Source organism: Myotis daubentonii, chromosome 9, assembly GCF_963259705.1.
Source record: "Myotis daubentonii chromosome 9, mMyoDau2.1, whole genome shotgun sequence".
Lineage (NCBI taxonomy): Eukaryota > Metazoa > Chordata > Mammalia > Chiroptera > Vespertilionidae > Myotis > Myotis daubentonii.
In genome coordinates, this window is record NC_081848.1 from 70,718,534 (window position 1) to 70,738,919 (window position 20,386).

A 20,386-nucleotide genomic window follows, 5' to 3' on the forward strand; every position below is an offset into this window, starting at 1 on the left:
TCCCAAAGAGCCTCCAGAGCCCCCAAGCCCCATTTCACCCCCTCTTTAGTCTGACAACTGAGCATCCTTACCCGCTCCACATGTCTGGGAGCCCCAAGATAAGATCTTAGTCATGACAGTGTGTGTGTGTGTGTGTGTGTGTGTGTGTGTGTGTGTGTGTGATCATGTTATTTGATAAAGTCACACCAAGGGGAGGGGGTGGGGGCGGCGGGAGAGAAGACTGGGCCTAGGCTGGAAGCCAGAAGGCTAAATGAAATCAAACATTAATGACAGCCATCTGTAAAATGGGACTGAACGCCCGGACCTCACAGGTGGCTGTGAGAATCAAATGAGTTGATGCCCATAACACCTTGGGCTCAGTGCGTGGCCCTGATGCGCTGGCAGACAGTGACCATTATAACTGCGCTACTTACTGCACACTCGGTGTCTACCAGCCAAGCACTCCTTCCCATTGTAGACACCGGCCTAGGCTCCAGGGAGCACCCCAAGGATATCTAAGACAGTGTGGTTTGCCGACCTGTGGGGTGGTTGATGGTCTCCCAAAAAGGGCGCAGTCTTCATAACTTGCCAAGAAAGTCATCCCGGCCAAGCGGCGCGGGGTCTGGATTTTGATTCCCAAGCGTCTTCTCCTCGGGCGTGAGCGCGCCCCCGGGCGGCGTTTTCCAGGAAAGCCTCGGCTGGGGAGCCCGGAACCCAGTCCCCCCAACCTCGTCCTCCCGCCCGCCCCGGCGGCCACCCTGGGGGCGCGGCAGCCCGGTGCGTGGGAGGGGACGGCGCGCCATTGGCTTCAGCGCGGCACCGAGAGGAGGGACCAGCGCGGGCCTCCAGACTCAGGCAAACCCCAGCCGCGCGGGTGCCGCTCGCAGTCCAGCCCGGCCCTGCCCTGCCCTGCCCGGCGCGGCGGCGTGATGTGAGCGCCCGAGGGCCCCCTGCACGCCCGTTTCGCGAAGCCGGCCCCGGCACGCGCTGGGAACGTAAGTTCTGCTCCCCACCGCAGCTCCGGAGCCTCGCACTTTGCCCCTCTCGCCGCCCGCCGGCCGGTGCCTGCGCAGCTCCGCGGTGCTCCTGCGGCCGCGGGGACCGCTGGGGGCAGTGAGCGGGGCGCCCCGGGACCTCTAGGCACCGGCGGATTCGGCCGGGACCCGGGGATCCTCTCCCTGGCTCTTCCAGGCGCCACCCCGCAGCCCTTCTGCTCCTTTCCTCTGCGCTCTCGGCTCGCTGCCCTTCCCTCCGATCGGCTTCCCTCTCCTCAGCTTGGTCCCTCCGCTCTTTTCTCTCCTGGACTGTTTATTTCGCCCTCAGCCTCCCGTCCCGGGCTCTCGCTCTTGCTTCGGAGCCAGAGATGAACGGAGCGAAGAGCAGTTTTCTTCTCGCAGGAGTCAGACTCTGCCCCCGCGCGCAGGTCTCTGTCTCCTCCCCCTCCCCCTCTGCCCCCATCCCCAATCTGCCATTGTTCCCGGGTCCGGGCAGCGCGCGGCAAAAACTTGCGAATCCCCCTCCTCCCCTCTTCGCCTGGGCAGGGCCCCGGAAGGAGATGGCAGAGTTCCCGCAGCCCACAGGTCTGGCTCTACTGGTTCAGGGGGCCGTGGGAGCGGGGATCCTGGGCCAGGGGACCCGGAGGCGCCCATAGCCCGGAGCTCCCCGCCTGGCGTCTTGCAAAGTGGGTGACTGGCTGGAGCTGGGAGATAAAGGACACCTTGGAGGGGGCGAGGAGCAAGGCTGTAAAGGATCTCGGTGTCCAGACTGGGGTTGGGGGTCGGGGTGGGGGGGAGCTGGCAGAAACGGAACCCCTGCCTCAGCCCCAGTTATTGGGGGCGGGGTGGGGCAGGCACAGGTGGAGACCAGCGCGCCTCCCCCACCCGCCTCCGCGTGGCGCGCTGAGCTGGAAGGGGGCAGTGTGGGGCCTTGGGCTTGGCGCTGGGTGGATGGGTCCCCGGCTGTCGGCGAAAAGCTCGCACCTATGCTGCGCGTCTGTAGAGGAACCGCCTGGGACGCCGCGCCCATCCCCAGCGCGCCTAGCGGAGCCTGGCTTTCGCTTTGGGTCCCCTCGCTCCACTCTCCACGCCCCCAGCGAGTGCCGGTTCCACGCCTGCCTCCTTGCCTCCCTAGGGGAGCGTATTTCTCGGTTGGATCGGAGCGCTGGGGGCGGGGCAGGAGCAGGAGCGTGGCGGAGGCCCTTAAGTCCGAGGTTCCTCCGGAGCCAAGGCTGCCTCCTGGCTCCACCGCCCCAGCCCCACCGCTGCGCACTTCCTGGTTGATTTCCTTCAGACAAACTTTTCCTGATGGGGCTGTCTAGCGGGATGAAGGCCCCGGGGCTGCAGGAATGCTCACCCCAACTCTGTGGCCTCTTGGACCTTCGCCCCTGGAGGCCTGTGGAGGAGGGGGGGTCCACAACCCTCTCATCCAGCAGCCTTCAAATCCCAGGGACACTGCGGGTGGGGTGGGTGGTTGTTGGAGAGACAGGAGGAAGCCCTAGCCATACCTTAGCCGAAGCTCCGCACTCAGACCAGGAGGAGGAAAGGTTTTTCTTGTGGGGTTGTTAGGAGATAAGGTACTGGGTCTTCTCCAGGCCTCTGTGATCCCCTCTGAGAAATGGGTCCCCGAGGTACCCTCTGCCCCCAATATCCTGGAAGCCAGCTGCCCTGGCTTCTCCTTTTCAGACCACATGCTGTCCCCTTAATCAGTCCTCCCAAATTCAGAGCAAAGGGCTGAGGCCCAAAGCCCTTCACCCGGATCTGGATGTCAACACCAGCTGGGGCCCACTGCTCAAGTCTGTTCTCTGCAGGAGCCCCCTCTCCCCCCTGCTCTCAGGCCCCCTGCAGCTTCTCCCAGCCCAGGCTCAGCTGCTTCCTCTCCCCCAAGATCTCACGATAGCAATCCCCACATCCTCCCAGTGCCATTATATCCCACACGTCCCTGGACGGTTCTGTGCTTTCACTCACTGAGGAAAACGTGAGCGGTACACCAACAATGGTTTAATGAACAAAGCGCCCCGCTGGGAGACAGCTGGGAACAAAATAAAGGTTCTTGCCTTCTGGGAACTGACACTTACGGGGCAAATAACTAACAAAACCAATAGTGTATTGGGAGGTGAAGGGGAAAAGCTGAGTGTTGGGCCAGCGATGGGATTGTTCATTTAAATAGGGTGGTCAGGGAGGCCCCCCTGAGGAGGTGACTTTTGAGGTCAGGCTTTGAGGGAGTGAGCTGTGGGGATATCTTTGGGAAGGAGAGATCCTGCAGAGAGCAGCCTGTGCCGAGATTCCGAGGCTGGAATGTGCCTGCTGTATTTGAGGAGCCAGTGGGGACGAGACAGGAGGCAAGGCTGGCTGAGAAGGGATGGAGCCTACCCATTTCACAGAGGAGGGAAGTGATGTCCCGAAACAGCATGGAGCGGCAGCTGGGGGGAGGGGGGGGTGCCTGATATTCTGACTCTGGGCCACAATACTTTCCCTTCACTCTGCACCTCAACCATTCATCCGCAGCCCTGGTTGTGCCCCTCCCAGGGCCAGAGCTGGCCAAGTGCCAGGGACCTGGAGGGGAGCCACCCAGGCTTATACCCAAGGGGCTCCATATCTCTGCAACCTGTTGTCAGTTCCCTGTCCACCTGTTGTCAGTGCACTCAGGGCAGCATCTTCCTGCTGACCCAGGGTTCTCTCTTCCCATTTCCTTCCCATGGCCACCCCCTTGTAAGTGCCCCATTCCGTGGTTAATGATGATGGAGTCCCTGGAGGGTGCCTGTCCTGAAGCTTATGGTAAGGTCAAGGGGAAATCTGAAGCAAGGGACTGAGTCTCCTAGTCTGAGAATAACAACAGCAACATTACTATTGAGCGTTCACTACGAAACAGGTACTGTGCTTTTCTAGGTGTTTCGTGTGTGTTTTTTCACAGGTGTCATTATCACACCTGCTTAACAGATGAGAAACTGAGGCCCAGAGAGGTGGTGTCCCTGGCCCAAGGCCATGCAGCTAATCTATATATGTAAAAGCCAAGCGACCTGAACAACTGGAATGACGGGAACGACAGTCGCTATGACGCACACTGTGGCTGGCCAACCGGCCTGATCAGGGGCAGGGGTGACCGGCCAACCTCCTGCAGCCGCTCCCCCCGATGGCCTCAATTGGGGTGGGCGGGCCGGACCCCACCCATGCACGAATTCGTGCACCGGGACTCTAGTAAGTGATAAGCACAGACCTTTTTAGTTGTGACCTCCTCTTTTTTTTTTTGAAAATATATTTTATTGATTTTCTTACAGAGAGGAAGGGAGAGAGATAGAGAGTTAGAAACATTGATCAGCTGCCTCCTGCACATCTCCCACTGGGGATGTGCCTACAACCCAGGTACATGCCCTCGACCGGAATCGAACCTGGGACCCCTCAGTCCGCAGGCCGACGCTCTATCCACTGAGCCAAACCGGTTTGGGCATGACCTCCTCTTTTAATTACTAAGCCAGGGCCCCAAACCCCGGGGGAGATGTCAGTCCTGGACCGTGGTTCTGGCCCATCAGCATCCTGGGAAAAGTATAGGGACCCTTCTGCCTGCCTCCTCCAACTCCCCAGAAGGCATTTGCTTCTGAAAAAGTTCACTCAAATGGTGCAGCCTCCCTTCAAGGAAACTTCCCTCCTCCCCTCCTCCCTCTCTGAGTTCCTGAGTAGCTAGGGGGGTGGGGGGGGGGTGGGGGGGGGGAGGCGAGAAGGATGTGTCCACTGCCTTCTCAGGAGCTCTGGCTGCAGGGAATCCGGGAACCAGGCTCTCCCAATGACCTCGGCCCCGTGGGATCAGAAGCACCAGCTGCCTCTGAGGGTCCTGACATGGTCCCTGGAAAGGACAGGAATTCTCCATGTGCCCTGTCTGCCCTTTGTGAGTGACAGCAGGGCCAGGGAAAAACCCTCTTAGTGACTTCTGAGTGGTGACAGACAGCGAGACCCCGCCCCCCTGCACACAGCAGCAGCTTCAGACCCCAGGTCAAGGCCCCCAGGGATGTATCCTCTGGGCCCTCTGCCCTGCCCGCCCTCTCCCCTCTGCAGCTCAGCAGGCGATGTTTACTTTCTGTCCCTGAAGCTTTGCAGATACTTGTTTGTGATGGGAGCTCGGGCTTTCCTCTGCCTTCCTGGAGATGAGGCACCTTCAAAACAAGAGAACTAGTGGCGGGACCTGGAGGCCGGCAGCTGGAGTGTGGCTAGTGGATGGCAGGGTTTGGAAGCCAGATCCTGAATGTCACAGCCGGGGGGGCCCTAGGGACCACACTCCCATATTTTCAGATGAGGAAACCGAGTCCCAGAGTCTGGCCCTGTGGCAGAATCGGCCGGTGGCCTCAGCTGACTTGTCTCAGCCCAGTGGCTCGGGCTCCCCCACCAGCCTTCCAGCTTCAGTGGGAGCCCTCTGCTGCCAGCTCGCGCTCCTGGAGGCTCGTGGAAATGGAGCGTGGGATCCCTCTCTTGACTACGGAGCTTTGTCGTGGGAACCGGGCTTGTTGCCACAGCAGGATTCGCATCATGCTCCCTCCTCTCCCTGCCAGTTCTACTCTGTCATCCTCGCCCTTTGCAGCAGCGTGGACCCTGAGCTGAGCCCGTGGTGACGGTGACGGTGACAGAGATGGATGATGCAGCTTGGCTCACCGGCTCCTTGAGGGACCAGGCTGACTAAGGCTGGCCCAGCCTTTAGATTCTAAAGTTTAGAATAAGTACGCTTTCCGGGGGACATGCAGCAAGGGAGCCCTGCCTCATGCCAGCCTGGCCTCGGCTTCCTCCCTTAGCCAGTGGGCCCTGAGACCTGCCCCCCCCCCCCCCGGCAACAACCTGCACCCAGAGACCACTGTGATGATGTCGGTTATGCAGCTGTGTCCATCCGGCCTCCCTTGTGTCCTGCAACTTCCTAGTTTAGCTCTAACCCACCTAGTAAGTCGGGCATTGTCACCCCCATTTAGAATTAAGGAATGGAGAGGTTCAAATGCCCAGCCAGGATATGAACACAGATCCCTTTGCCCCCCACCCCCACCCCACAAGATTCACTGCCTGAGGGCCCAGGTCATGGGTTCTGGGCTGGGGGTCTTTAAACCCCATCTTGCCCAAAGGAGTGACGGGCTGCCCCAGACAGGGACCACAGGGTGGATGGTGTGGCTCTGGCCCCCTGGCTTGGGCTCTGTGCCTCCCTTTCTCTCTGGCCAGGGCCTGCATCTCTCGAACCGCCTGATGCTGCCAGTCCCAGACCCCATTTCCAGCTATTTTGCACGATGTGATAACAGAACAATGGGTCTCCCAGGAGCCCTTCCCAGGTCCTGCTGGAGTCCCAGGGCTTCACAAACGCAGGGAGGCTGGACCCCAGGGAGGCGTGCAGATGCTGGCGACGGGCCAGGGACTTTCAGGGGGAGATGGGATGATAGCTTAGAGCTTAGTGCTTTTTGGAGGTCAGGCTCCCACTCCCACAGACGTGCTCCCCAACCCCTCTCAGGATGGCCAGTTAATTTGGTTTGAATTTCAACTCTGCCACTTACCCCAGGAGACACTTTGGCCTTCATTCCTGTGAAATGGGGGTGATAGTACCCCAGTCTCAGAGGGCGTGGTGGGGGTCACAGGGAGTTCCTGGTCTGGAAGTACTTTCACTCCCTCTGGCCCCAGGGTGGATGCCCAGGGGGCCGTTCTCCTTACCAGATGGGAGGACAGGTGCGTCCCGCCGCCAGCAGGGGCTCTTGTTTGCAGGGAAGTGGTTCTTGGCAGACTGGCAGCATGGACTCCCCTTTGAATCACAGGTGGTGGGTGTTCTGAGGCCCAGGCCCCTTCCTCTCCTTCCCCTCCCCCTGCCAGTCAGGTTCCAGGATGGGGACAGCTCCGTAGTCCAGCCGTTTCTATGGAAACCCAGCTTCCGGGGACGGGGGTTGGGAGAGGTCCTCTAGGACTGGCAGAGCGATGCCCCAGCCCATCTGCTCTGCGGCAGGAGCAGGGCCTGGGCAGCCGCCCGGTAGCCTTACTAATTGCTGTCCTTCACTTGGCACATAGCCCGTGCCAGGCCCTCCACTGCCTGCTCCGTGTGCCTCGTCACAGCCCTGCGAGCTGAGAAGGAGCAGTGTGGTTTCTCGAGGAGGAAATAGAGGCTCAGAGAGGTTAAGAAACTTTCCTGAGGTTACTGCCTAATTGAGATAAAGCATTGAGGTTTGAACCCAAGTTTACCAGTCGTGAAGTAGATGCCCCTCCCCACCCCACTCTGTCATCCGCCTCTGACACCTTTACCACCGCTGCGCCCTCCCTTCCTGCTGGTTCCGCCTCTGGGGGCTTTGCCTGGCCTCTGCCCAGCCCTGGCCCCTCTGTCTTGCTGCCACGGGGAGCATTTTGGGGATGTTCTCCCCTGGCCTCAGATGTCAAGCACAGGAGGCAGGGGGGTGGGGATGGGGTGCTACCACTCAGACCTTGGCCAGCAGGGGCCTCTCAACCCCGCTCCCAACTCACTAACTTACCACAAATAGATGCTGAGCCTATGTGCCCGGAACTGTCCCAGGCCCTGTTGACACCCCGCCCCTTGGCAGTCCCCTCCCAGTGCCGGCTGCAGCTTTCTGAGGCAGCTTTCTCACCCAGTCCTCTGACCCCACCACGTCCTGGCACCCAGCTGCCAGGTCCTCCGGTGTTTGCACCCTCTCCTGGGGTCCTCAGCACCCTAGGGAGCCCTTGCCCAAGGCCACCTGCCCAGTAGCAAATTGAAGCCCAGCCCTGCCTGACTGCAAAGCCCCCTTCCTGCCCTCCTCTGCCACCGGCTCATGTGTGGCCTGGGGCAGGTCCCGTCCCCTCTGCCTCAGCTTTCTGCCCTGTGTGTTTGGAGCTGAGCCCCCCCTTGGGCCCTGTGTGATCCTGAGTGTCCTGGGTGGGCAGTGAGATCCGCTTCTCTTAGCCTGTCTCGTTTGTCTGTGCTGACAAAGTGCCTACTGCGTGCCAAGGCACAGCGGGGACACTCTCAGATGGGCACAATACCAGCCCTGCCTTCAGCTCGTTAAATCTCAGGAGGCCAACTGCCCGTGACATGACTGGGAGTATGGACCCATGAGCCCAGAGGAGGAAGGGCAGGGCCCTGGGAGGAGGAACAAGGAAGATGGGGTGGGAGGGGGGTTGGAGGGCAGGAAGGGGCCTCCTGGCTGAGCAGTGGTTCAGAAGTGGAAACAGCTATTAAAAGGAGCGACTTCCCAGCTTTATTGGGAATCGAGGTCAAAGCAGCTGGCCAAGGGCAGAATGCAGAGGGTCATGAACTCAGGGCTGGGGCCTGCAAGCCACAGTCTCCCTTCTTGCTTAGCAGGTCCCCCCAAGTGAGCGTGTAGATGGAGGGGCAGCCCTCCTCCCCACCTTCCTCTGGTGCTGGGGAAGCCTGGCATCCGGGGGAGCCCTGGGGCCCTTCAGACTGGATCTGGGAAAGGAAGCGTGACAGCCCTGCCAGGCAGGCTTTTTCCATCGTGTGCGGCCGAGTGAAGGGAGAGGGAAGTCAGGAGTGTGGGCCTGTCTGTCGCGGGCAGGGTGCCTTGCTGCAGGCACTGCCCGCACAGCACGCCCTGTGTCCACCAGCACTTCTGCAGGGTGGGCCTTCCCATTACCCCCATTGCTCAGGGTCGACACTGAGGCTGCACGACTTGCCCAAAGCCCTGCGCCTGTAGGAGAGCAGACCCGGGATTCAAAGCCAGGTCTGGCTGCCCCAAGCCAGTGTCCAGCCCGAGTGGAGGCAGAGGATCGGAAGGAGGTGCCCTCTGTCCTCTCTTAGGTTAAAGTGGGGCCAGGCCTAAAATGAACACATAGAATGGCCTCTAATGGGGAGGGAAGTTCAAGGGTTGCCTTGGGAGTGGGCATGCCTAAGGCTGATGGGTATACAGGAGTGGTGCAGCTGCTCACCTACCTACCTCCCCAGGCAGCGCCCGGTCCTGCAGGTGAAGATGGGACGGAACTCAGTGCTCGAGAAGTTAACTCGAGGCAGGTGCAGGGGCCACTCCCTGGAGATCAAGTTCAAGCTCTCACTCTCCCTGGGAGGTGCCAGGGCCCTTTCTTTGTTGGTGGTGAGCTCCGTGCTGGGGCTGGGCTCTGGGACGGGTGGCTGCAGTGGGTCCCACCCGCCCAGGTCCCCGGTGGCAGTGCCTGTGGATAAAGCTGGTCCCACCTATGAGTGATGCCAGTGTCAGACGGAGCCCCTTTACACCCAGCCCCAGCAGGCTGGCCCTGCCACGCCTCACCGTCTTTGATTTATGGCTCCGGCCTGTGTGGCAGACGGGACTTTGTGTGTTGCTGGGGAGAGGACAATGGGCAGAGGAGCTGGAGTCACTGACACAGCCCAGGCCTGGGGGCTGGGGCTCGAGAGTCAGCCTCGCGTCATGGGACTGAGGTCTGGGGGCTTTGCCCAACGGAGGGAGATGTTAGCAAATGCTAGTGAGGCCCTTCTGATTTTCCCTGGCCTCCGTCCCAGAGCCACTGCTGCATGGGGAGCCAGGGCGGGGCCGGAGTGTCCAAGTGCCCAGCTCCATCGGGCACTTTCCAGGGGCCAGACACACTGCCCTAGGTACTTCACAACGATAGCCTGTGTTCTCACAACATCCCTTGAAGGTAGGACCCTTTATTTCCCCAAGTACAGGTGGGAGGCGGGGGCGCGCTGAGGCACAGAGAGATTAAGTGACTTGCCCACAGGCACATGGCTAAGAAGTGCCGGACAGGATTTGAACTCAGGTATGACTTCAGCAGTTAAGCTCTTAACCGTTAGGCCTTCTGCAGCAAGCTGGCCCTTCCTGAAGCGCTTCCTGTCCATCATGCTGTTTCTCCTTAGCCCAGCCCTAGGGGAAAGGTAAGGGTTTCCATTTCACAGATGAGAACATCGGGGCTCAGAGAAGTAACTTGCTCTGACTGATGGCTGACAGATCAGCCCCCGCCCCCCCCCCCCCACTCAGGCAGGGGTCCTGGGCCACCATCCTATACCTGCCTCACAGCACATCCTCACTGACTGCAGTTTCTTCATTTAAGTGTGCAGGGGCTGCACTGTGTGCTCTGACCAAGCTTCTCTTTTTGCTGCTAAATCTTTAGGAGGTGGGAAGTAGTATAGCTCCATTTCACAGATGGGGAAAACTGAGGCTCAGAGAAGTGAGGAGACTTGCCCAAGTCACACAACCAGTAAAGACTGAGTCAGGCAGCATGGCCAGCCTGGGAGAGAGGGTTAAAAGACAGGGGGACCGGTTGCAAGACTGACCATGCCTGGTGCTGGCAGGATGGGGAGAGAAACCGGAATGCTCATGCATTGTGGGGGATGCAAATGGGCCGCCGCTGTGGACGCAGTTTGGCGCGTTCTCCTAGAGCAAAATGGAGAGGTACCGTATAACTCAGTATTTACCTTAGAGAAATGAAAACTTATGGTTGCACTAAGCCTGTATGTGGATGTTTATAGCAGCTTTGTTCACAGTCATCAAACTCTGGAATCAACCCAGTTGTTCCTTGGTGAGTGACGATAATGACACTGGTACATCCATCCCATGGAATAAATACTACTGTGCGGTGGCTCTCAGGCCCGCCTGGCAGCGGGAGGGATGCCAAGCTGATTACAGCTTCTATCTGGATTCATGGGGAGGTGGTGGCAAGTGGCTGAGGTGTTGTGACAGCTCCTGGGTCCTCGAGGAGCAGTGTGATTAAGCCCTGGCTCCCCCAGTGGGACTGGCTGCCTCCCGCCTACAGGCATGGGGCACTGCGCTGCCTTCTGGTGCCCCCAGGTGTGTGTGGGGGAGGGGAAGGCATACCTGCCCCCAGTTGACAGATGAGGGTGGGGCTGGGGAGCTTAGGCGGGCCATCGCCACGGACATCGCACTCACTGGAGACCTCCCAGCCGGATTCTGCCCTCCTTTCCAAACTCTAGCTGGTGCATCCTGCCCAGTGTATCTAAGCCTATAGCCTCATTATCCGAACGCCCCACAGTCTGATTCTCCGATCTGATGTTTATTTGCTGGGTGCGTCATTTTGCTTTAAGACACAGGGAGGTGGGGAGGGGGGGCTGGGAAACTGGAGGGGACCTAGGGACATCTCTGCCCTCTGCCTTTGGCGGCCCTGGACAGCGAGGCTCGCCTGGGGCCACCCAGCACTGAGACCTGGGTCGGAGGCCCGGTTGGGGAGGCCGGCCAGTCGAGCCCAGGTTCCCGGCTGAGCCTTGTCTGTGAACGGGGTGATGTTCCTGCCTTCCCAGAGGGTGGCCGTGGGTGGGAATGAGATGTTGGAATACGGGCGGCACCCACTGCTGGTCTCTGTCGAACCTCATTGAACTTGGTTGAACTTCATTGAACTTGGGTTTTCTCATTTGAGAAAGGGGTGTGTAAACAGCACCCATCTTGCAGGGCAGAGTGGCTCTGTTTAGAGGAGCCTCGTGCCACCCCAGGGCCAGCTTCTGGAAGCCTTTGCTTCACTGTGGTTTTCACTCCTGTCTCTTTTGTGTAGGTGTTGTGCTGACAGAAGGCGAGAACGGGCACTCAACTCATCTCTGCGTCTCCCTTGCCCAGCACGGTGCCTGGCACACAGTAGGTGCTTAAGACCTGGCCCAAGGTGGAGCTGGGAGCTGGCCGGGGCCTGGGGCCTGGGGGAAGTCATGGGCAGACGCGGCGGGGCGGGGGGCACGGGGGAGGCTGGTGGTGGGTGCTGATGGCAGGGAGGGGAGAGGCCTGGACTGTCTGAAGCCCTGCCCATTCCGCGGCCATCCTTCCTCTGGCTCAGCCGGGTCCTGTGCCAGCTCCTTCCCCTGCCTTCAGTCCAGGGGGTATGCGGCGGGGAGGGCTTGCTGGGCAGCAGGAATTGTCTGGGCAGGAGTTCACTGGGGATCCTGGGCCCAGCCTCCGCAGGCCCTGGGCTGGGTCGGGCTGCCCCCTGCGGTCTGGCAGCTGGGACCCAGGGCCTGAGGCCCGTGTCCCCCTGCAGCCCTTCCGCAGAGGCCGGGCTCCAGGACAAGATGGCGGCCAAGCAGCCCCCGCCTCTCATGAAGAAGCACAGCCAGACGGACCTCGTGAGCCGCCTGAAGACCCGCAAGATCCTCGGTGTGGGCGGCGAGGATGACGACGGGGAGGTGCACCGCTCCAAGGTGGGGTCTGCCTCTGAGGACCCGGTGGGGGCGGGTCTGGCCACCACTTTGCAAGAAGAGTAGCCGAGACCCACAGAGCTGCAGGAGCCCTGAGACTTAGCTCGTTTTTCTAGAGACTTAATGGAGATGCCAGGGGAATAATAACAAAACTGATAATTAGGCTTGAGTGCTTATTATATGCCTGTTAGTATACCGCTGTTTTAGAAGCATTATGTCATCCTGCTAGTCCTGGAAGCTGCAGATACAGGCATCAGCCCATTGTATAGATGAGGAAACTGAGGCTCAGAGAGGTTAGTGATTTGTCCAAGGCCGCACCAGGAAGTGGCAGAGGAGCCGGGCTTCAGGCCCACGTCTGGCAGACCCCCGAGCGCTCCTTCTCCGCCTCTGTCTTTTCAGCTTCCCTTAATCTCTGGTGTCAGGGGGGCAGTGAGGGGGTGGCCTTAGTGGGACCTTCCAGCCCGGGTGGCCATTTGGCTAAGTATAGGTGCCAGGTGGGCTCCTGAGCAGGCCAGGGGAGGGGGCCTGGGGGGTTGAGTGGCTTGGGCATGCCTTCCCCCTGGTTGCCTCTGACCCCTCCCCTCTGTGATCACAGATCAGCCAGGTCTTGGGCAATGAAATCAAGTTTGCTGTTCGGGAGCCTTTGGGACTGAGGTGAGCATCCGTGTGTGTTATAGGGGGGAGCTGAGTAAGACCCCGTCTCATCAGCCTTGCCCCTCTGGTCTTGCCCTGGATTTCATCCCAGCTCATTCCCTCCCCCCAGACCAGCCATCCCTGGGCACCTTGGCTGGAGAGGGGCATCCCCTGGGGCCTGCGGTGGGGGCCAGGGGTTGGCTGTGACCTTCCTATTGGTGCCTCCCCAGGGTCTGGCAGTTTGTTTCTGCTGTGCTCTTCTCTGGCATTGCCGTCATGGTGAGCCCCCGCCCCACCCCGGAAACCTGGGCCTCTGCGAGGGGCTCCTCCCTGCCCGGGGACCCTGCTGCCTCTCCTCACCCCATGGCCTTCGTGAGGCCCCATCTGTCAAGGCTCGCTGGCTGCCCCCATGTCCTGGCTCCTGACACATCCGCCTGTGCCTGCCTGCCCCGCAGAATCCTGGATCCGTGGCCATGGTCCCAACACCTTGTTCCTGGCAACCCCTTGCCCCTGGCAACTCCAGGGCCTTCTGTCCTGGCATGAAGGGGTTGGGGGGCAGTTAAGGTCCTGGCCCCAGACTGTCCCAGGGACCCTGGCCCACTTCCTGGGGGAAGATGTCCAGGGAGTTTTCACAATGTCCCCCTCCCCCTGAGCCTCCCAACTGCTGTCCCCAGGCCCTGGCCTTCCCCGACCAGCTCTATGACGCCGTCTTTGATGGAGCTCAGGTGACCAGCAAGACCCCCATCCGCCTCTATGGGGGTGCGCTCCTCAGTGAGTATTGCTGGGGAGGACTCTGGGGGAGGTGATGGGAAGCTGGGGCCCCAACTGGGATGGAGGGAAACGTGGGGAGTCTTCCTCTGTACAGAGGCTTCCCTTCCCAGAGCCCCGCTTCAGCTGCTGTCTGTCTCTGCTGGGTGTATGCTGCCATCTTGTGGCCACTGATAGAAAATGCACCCAGTGGTTTGGGGCTCTGCCATCTTCGGGACCAGCATTTACTGAGCACTTGCTGGTAGTGCACCACCTGGGCACTGGGGTGCAGAGATGCATGAGGCCAGGGCCCTGCCCTCCAGGGCCTCACAGCCTAGGGAAGCAGGCAAAATAAACACTGTAAGCTTGGCCTGGTAGAGGCTGAGTAGGTGGTTCTTCCTGGGAATATGGTCTGCCTCCCCCCCCCCGCCCCCCCCAGCCCTGGGAATTCCTTAGAGAGAGACCTTCATGGACTCAGGTTTTCTGTCTCCAGCAGTCGATTTGAAAAGAAAATGTGACTGTAGGACCAGGTAGCCCATCAACCCAGAATCATAACAGAACCTGAAAGGGCAGGGTACCTAGAGCTCAGGTCTCCCATTTTACAGATGAAGAGACTGAGTCCCAGCGAGGAGATGTGACTTGCCCCGTGTCCCACGGTGTGATGAGTTTTAATTTGAGGAAATGCGTGAGGGTAGGAGATGTGGATGTACAGGATCCGGGCGGGCTCCCTTGCCATGTAGGGCCAAAGGGACAAGGAACAGGCCCCTTGCCCCTGCCCCAAATGGGTGGGTGGGTCGGGCTGGCCTGCCCCCAACCCCTCTTTGCCCCTGCCCAGGTATCTCTCTGATCATGTGGAATGCTCTCTACACGGCCGAGAAAGTTATCATTCGCTGGACTCTGCTCACCGAAGCCTGCTACTTCGGGGTCCAGTTCTTGGGTGAGTCCTGAGGTGGGCAGGGAGGGGAGGCTGGCTGACGGCAGGGTGGGCAGGGCAGCTTTGCCCCCACCTCCCAGCTCTTGCCACTGAGGTTTCTAGGAAGTGATGGAAACCTGGCTAAGGAGGAGGCCCCCCTGCAGCTGTGTTTACCTGTGTGCCTGCACACCTGTGCTCACGCAACGGACACCTACCTGTGTCTTCTGAATACACACTCGGGCATCTCCACAGCCTCCCGCACCCCGGCACTGGGGTGACAGCACACACGGGCTTTGCCCGCATGCAAACCTCAGTTCCTGCCGCTGCCGCGTGGGGGACATCAGAACAGACGTGTCTGTGGGGTCAGCCAGCTGGCAGGACCCCCAGCTCAGGGATCAGCCTGCTGTCCTGTGGTGGGGTGAGGGCACAGCCCTCTGACCTCTGTTCCTTCCCGGCCTTTCTCCCACAGTGGTCACTGCCACGCTAGCCGAGACCGGCCTCATGTCCCTGGGGATTCTGCTGCTCCTGGCCAGCCGCCTCCTTTTTGTCGCCATCAGCGTTTACTACTATTACCAAGTCGGCCGAAAACCCAAGAAAGTCTAAATGACCGGGGCCCTTCTTGGGCAAGGAGGCCCGAGGCCTCAGTTTCCCTTTGGTTCATGGAAGGCAGGAAGGACCCTGCCCTGCCCCAGGCAGACAGGAGCGGCCCCCTTCCTCCTCCCGGGCTCTCCCCGAATGCTGTGATCAGGGCTCTCAGGTTTGAGGAGGGACAGGGCCTCTGCACCCTGCTCTTTGCCCCACACAACGACGCCTCTTTTCTTGAGCCTCTTGGTCTCGGATCCCCTGGACAGACACGGACTGAAGAGCCTGCATCACGGGGTATCGGGCTGAGGCGAGGTCCTGCCCCTTCTGCCGGACGCTCTTCTTTCTTTTGAGAGAGGCTGTGGGCTGCCTCCTTGTCCTTCTCCTTCACCCCCAGCCAATCGAGTGCCCAGGCAGCTGGAAAACCCAAGAACTTGACCTTGTGCCCCTACTCCTTGTGGGCCCTCCCACATGTGGGGGCCCCTCTCCACCCCTAAACACAGGCACCTAATCTCCCCACAGCCCAGCCGCAGGCCGACAGGTGGGGGTGGCTGTCTTTGAGCTGGCATTTGCCGACCTCACAGGAAGGCCACAGCAGCAGAGCCCTGTCCCGGCCACCACAGGCTCTCCGGGGCCTCGATCCAGGCTGCTCTGCCTCCACCCCAGCTCCTGGGGCCTCCTAGGAGCCTCCCTCACCCAACCTGCCTGGGTGCAGAGGCTGCCAGAGGCCTCACCACAGGCTGGCCTGACGTGGACACACAGATCCTCCTGTAAGTGATGGGGCTTGGAGATGAGAAGAAAAGCCTTGAACTTGGCATGTTCTCCAGGGTCTGATGCTCACCCGGCTTAGCCCCTCCCCTCCTCCCCTCCCCAGGGTGCTGCCCTCTGGACCTCCAGCCTGGGCTGCCCCCAGGGTCTAGCAGGATAGGACTGGGTGCCCTTCGAGCTCAGCTGGGGAAAGATATAGAAATATTTCAGCGGGACACCTCCTCTCATGTCCCTCCACGCCCCCAGCCCCCCACCCCCGCCCCGCAAATGGAGAAGGCGGACACCTGGCTCCCTCAGAATGAACAGCCCTGCAGACCCCCCCGTCCCCCGGCCTGTGTGTCCCCCAGTACTCCCTCCCTCCCTCCCAGCACTGTCCTCTCCAGCCCTGTGTCCTGGGGACGGTGTGGAGAGCAGTAGCCCAGGCCCAGTCTCGCTTTCTGTCTGGAACAGAGAGTGTTTGGGGGCGAGATGGGTGGTCTTTAGTGAAGCCCAGCTCTGTCTACTGCCGGGTGGGCCTGTGCCTGGGAACCTGCCCACACTGGGCCCCAGGCTGCTGTCCCTGCAGCCACGTACCTAGTGTCCAGCACAGCTGAGGAGCGAGGCCTGGCGGGTCAGGGGCCTAAGGCTACGCTGCTGGTGACCACGGCCAAGCCGAAGGGACGGCAGACCTAAGAAAGGGCCAGCTCTTTCCTGGCGTCCATCTCCTGCCACTGACGTGCGTGCCTGTCCCCAGGGAGAGCCCTAGGCAGGCTGCCCACTGCCCACTTTGGGAGGTGCTGTTGGTAACTGGTGGGTGTGCCCCAGACCAAGGCCAGGCCCTCCATCTGGCCCATGCCTTTGAAGGCCCGGCTAGTTCTCCTGCAGGTGGTGGTTTGTCCGAATAACCGCTGGGCCCGACAGGTAGACCCCTCCGGAGGCAGGCATGGGCTCTGGAGCCGGGCTCTGTGTTCGGCATCTGCTGGGGCTGACTGGCCACCCTACTTCACTCTCAGCTGGGTGCGGGGTGCAGGGCACGGGGTGTGGTGAGGGCCCACCGGAGGGCAGTGTCCGTGCACTTCCTGCTGCTTGAACATTCCAGTGAGGCCTGGAGGGAGGGGCTCTGGCAGGCAGACATGGCCTTGGGGGGCAGGGGCGCGCAGGGCGAGAGTGAGGGGGAGTCCTTGGGGAGGAGACGGTGACAAAGGGGGGAGGGACAAGGGGACCCACAAGTCTAGTGAGGAAGGCCCAGCTCCCATCCTGAAGACTTGGGGAGACCCAGAATGCCCCTGCCCAGCCCCCCAGGTCCCCTTTGCCCCACCCCAGCCCACCCCCAAATCAAGGCCACCTTTCTTCACGGTCACTATTTATTCTTCATTCCTTTTTCTTTTTGTAAGAAACGGTCACAAAAACCAGTGCAAAACCATCAGTGTGGGTGTTGTTTTATATTACAAAACTCTTGATATATAATATAAAAGGGGTCCCGGGAATAAACATGATAAATTAGCTCTGCTCTCTACTGCGAGGAACATTTTCCATTTTCAAAATAGACTTTCGACGGGACCCACGAGGGGGGGGGGGAAGGGGGCTTCTGCAGACATGGGTGCTGGGGCCTCAGCTCGCTTGGGGGTGTCCCGGCAGGCCCCGCAGGCAAGGACAGGAGAGGGGGGGCAAGGGAGGCCGAGGTTGGGCCCCAGCCCCCAAGCAGTGTCTCTTCTCCCCGAGGCAGTAGTTGGGGAGCAGGGAGGGTGCTGGGCTCCCGTGTAAGGTCTTCCCTGACCTGCAGAGGTACTCCTACCTGCTGCCCCCCCCCCCCCCCCCCCCGCAGCCGGCAGCTGCCACCAGCACCTGTTACGTATGGGCTATACTGTAACCGTATGGGCTATACTGTAACCGCCACAGCCGAGCCCAGGAGGCTCCTCATATTGGGGCAGGGCTTGCTTTCTTCCAAGCCCCAAGCCCCTGCCCTCCGACAGCCACAGGCAGCCTTGCAAACAGCTACCAGCCCGAGCAGATCCCGGGTTCCCTTCCAGCCTGGGTGGCCGGTGCCTGGGAGGTCAGCAGGGTCAGATTCGGGTTCCTTGGCACCGTTCTGGAAAGTCCTTGGCGGGAGTCTCACCCCCCTGCCTCAGCCAATGGTCCTGCGTGACCTGCCTCTCACATGGGTATGGGCACTTCTTACCTTCGAGGCCCCAGATTCCCCTGGGCCGCCCTGCACTGGAGCCACAGCTGCCCGATTTGACCTCCAGTCCTGCCTACCCAGCCTGGAGTTTCTCTCTTTTTTTTTTTTTTGTCAACCTCAGACCAGACACCTGCCTTTTCCAGGAGGCTGTGTATGAGTGGTAGGTGGATCTGGAGGGGCAGGCCCCAGGCCCTTGTCAGGCTGGGCTGGGGTACCAGCTGTGGGGCCCCTGGATCCTGGGATGCCCAGTTGCTAGGGAGCTCGTGGCATCATGGGATTGCCAGGGCAGGTTGGTACAGGGGAAGACCCAGGCGGAGAGGACGGGTGGGAGGGGGAAGGGAGAGTTGGGAGAAAGGTCTAACCAAATCGCTACAGCAGGCACAGAGCTCTGGTGTAGCTCAGAAGGGGGCAGGGGAGCACGGGGCAGGGCAGGGGAGCACGGGGCGCCTGGCCGCAGCTCTCCCCCCCAGTCGTTGGGAAGCAGGGGAGGCTGGAAGCTGGCACAGGGCCTGGGAGACCGACAGGGCTTGTCCCAGCCCCCGAAGGGACAGTGGAGAGGAGGGGAAGGCAGGCATCATGCTACCCTTCCCATTCCCACGCCTGGGACCGACATCACCAATCAGGATTATATAATCGGGATTATACTGCCCTCTCCCACCAAGCCCAGGCCAAACCTCAGATCCTCTGCACAGCCTCCACCAGCCACTCCTGACTCAGCAGGGCTGAGGCATCTTGTAATCCAGTTGCCAGCACTGGTCTAGAACCTGAGGTCTGTGTTCTGAGGGGCTGATCTGTGGGAGCTGTGTGAGTGTCAGTGAGTCTGTGGGAAGACCTCTTCCTGCCTGAGCCTGGAGGGAGCACTCAGAAATGTGCTGTGGACGGTGAGGGGGTAGGAAACGGTCACAACAGAAATGATGAGATGCCTTAGAATTCTTTAGCCTGGTGATAACGGGGTGCAGGGGGAGACAGTGTGCGGCCTTAACACTCTGGAAAGGTGAGAGAGCCTTGGGCAGAACCACAGAAAAAGGGAAGTCTGAAGTCAGCCGTCGAAAGGCAGAATGCTGTCCTGGGAGGTAGTGAGGTCCCCGTCCCTGGAGGTGTGCAAGAAGAGGGTGGAGATGTCTGGCAGAGATCTTGCAGAAGATATCCAAGCTACAGTTCTGGGTGGGGAGAGAAGAACCGGGTGATCTTGGGGGCTCCTTCCAGTGCTGGGAGCCAGGGAGTTGGTGGAGAACAGGGAAGTGATAGGCTTGTGAGCAGAGACAGGCAGCGTGGAAAAGGGACTCTGGTGTGTGTACGTGTGTGTGTGTGTGTGTGTGTGTGTGTGTGTGTGTGTGTGTGTTCCTGGGGGCTTAGAAGGTGGGGAGTTGGGAAGGCAAACAGTGGGGATGGGGAGTGGGGCAGGGAGAGTCTAGAATCATCTTAGCAGTGGAACTGGGAAGAGGCAGTTCCTGGCCAGCTGCCCTGTCTCTTCTGGGGAAACTATGATGCCGGGGCCCGGGAGGGAGGTGAGCAGCTCTGCTGGACCGACAGCCCCGGAGACCACCCAGTTCTTGTTCAGAATGTCACGCCTGTGCGGTGTGACCGTGGGTGATGATACTCTGGGCCTCCCAGATACTCGGTCCAACAGCTGGGGAGAGCGAGGACCCCGCCAGCTGGGCCGTTCTCGGGTCCAGTGTCCGCAGCCCACTGTTGGCCGGAGCAGGAGCAGGGACAGCTCCATCGACCGGACGAGGGGCTGCGAGGAGGTGCCAGGTTCTCAAGGACGTGGTGACCCAGAGTCCGTGGGCCCCTGGGCTCTGCCCACCTCTCCCCCAGATTTGCTTCTGCCTCCTTGTTGCCTAAATCCTCACTTTCTTGGCACCAGATCCCGAGGCCGTGAGGAGAGGGCCCAGCCCAGGGCTGCGGGAGTCCGGTGGGGCCGAGGAGGGGGCCGGGCACGGTGTTCCTTTGGTCTCTAGTGCAGACGGCAGCCTGGGTGCAGAGCCCACGGCCCCACCCCGGAATCCAGGCGGGGCACATCAGTCCATATTTCCGTCATTTTGTTTTGTTAAAAAAATAGCTATTTTCCCCTGGCCCTTCTCCTGGCCACTCACAATGGCCTCACCTCCTACCCCTGGACCCAGGAGCAGAGGTGCCGGGGGGAGGAGGGCCTGGGTACTGACTGGGCAGTGGTGGGCAGGGCGACTCCTCAGGCTCCAGGCCACGCCCTCTACTGGATGCCCCGGAAGAGGCACATGGCGAAGATCATGGCGAAAAGCTGCACGGAAAGTAGGAGTTGGCTAGTTAGGCCGGGCCCCGGCCTCCCACGGGGCCGCCCAGCCTGAGGGGAAGGGGCTAACACTAACCCATGGGGGGTCTGCCCCAAACCCCCAGTGTGCCTTGCTTCTGGGGAGGAGCCACAGAAGTGGGCCTTCACTTACCTCGATGGCCAGCACCCCTATGGCGAGGGCTCCGGCCAGGTAGACGTAGGTTTCGAAGGCGTTGAGGATCACTGTGTAACAGCCCTGGGGGAACGGACCAGAGGTGAA

General features: G+C 60.6%; 2 protein-coding genes across 5 annotated transcripts in view; one reads left to right on the plus strand and one right to left on the minus strand.

The window, feature by feature from the left end:
- Positions 1–776: 776 nt before the first annotated feature.
- TP53I11 (tumor protein p53 inducible protein 11) lies at positions 777–17,179 on the plus strand. 4 transcript variants are annotated; one of them, XM_059709591.1, is made up of 8 exons: positions 777–974; positions 11,424–11,507; positions 11,898–12,057; positions 12,650–12,708; positions 12,918–12,966; positions 13,362–13,458; positions 14,270–14,371; positions 14,817–17,179. In XM_059709591.1, exons 3-8 carry the CDS (start codon positions 11,929–11,931, stop codon positions 14,948–14,950), a joined length of 570 nt encoding a protein of 189 aa, XP_059565574.1. In that variant the 5' UTR covers positions 777–974; positions 11,424–11,507; positions 11,898–11,928; the 3' UTR covers positions 14,951–17,179. The 4 variants fall into 4 exon arrangements, with proteins under 4 accessions (XP_059565574.1, XP_059565573.1, XP_059565575.1 ...); XM_059709590.1 differs by having other exon boundaries at positions 778–974; positions 11,424–11,503; XM_059709592.1 differs by lacking the exon at positions 777–974 and adding an exon at positions 9,541–9,560 and having other exon boundaries at positions 11,424–11,503.
- Positions 17,180–17,943: 764 nt separating this feature from the next.
- The window catches only part of TSPAN18 (tetraspanin 18), a 145,602-nt gene continuing 143,159 nt past the window's right edge, over positions 17,944–20,386 (minus strand). The window contains exons 10-11 of the mRNA XM_059709588.1: positions 20,279–20,362; positions 17,944–20,115 (exon numbers count right to left, since the gene is read on the minus strand). Coding sequence (XP_059565571.1) covers positions 20,068–20,115; positions 20,279–20,362 — 132 coding nt within the window. The 3' untranslated portion in view covers positions 17,944–20,067. The remainder of the gene's footprint in view (positions 20,116–20,278; positions 20,363–20,386) is intronic.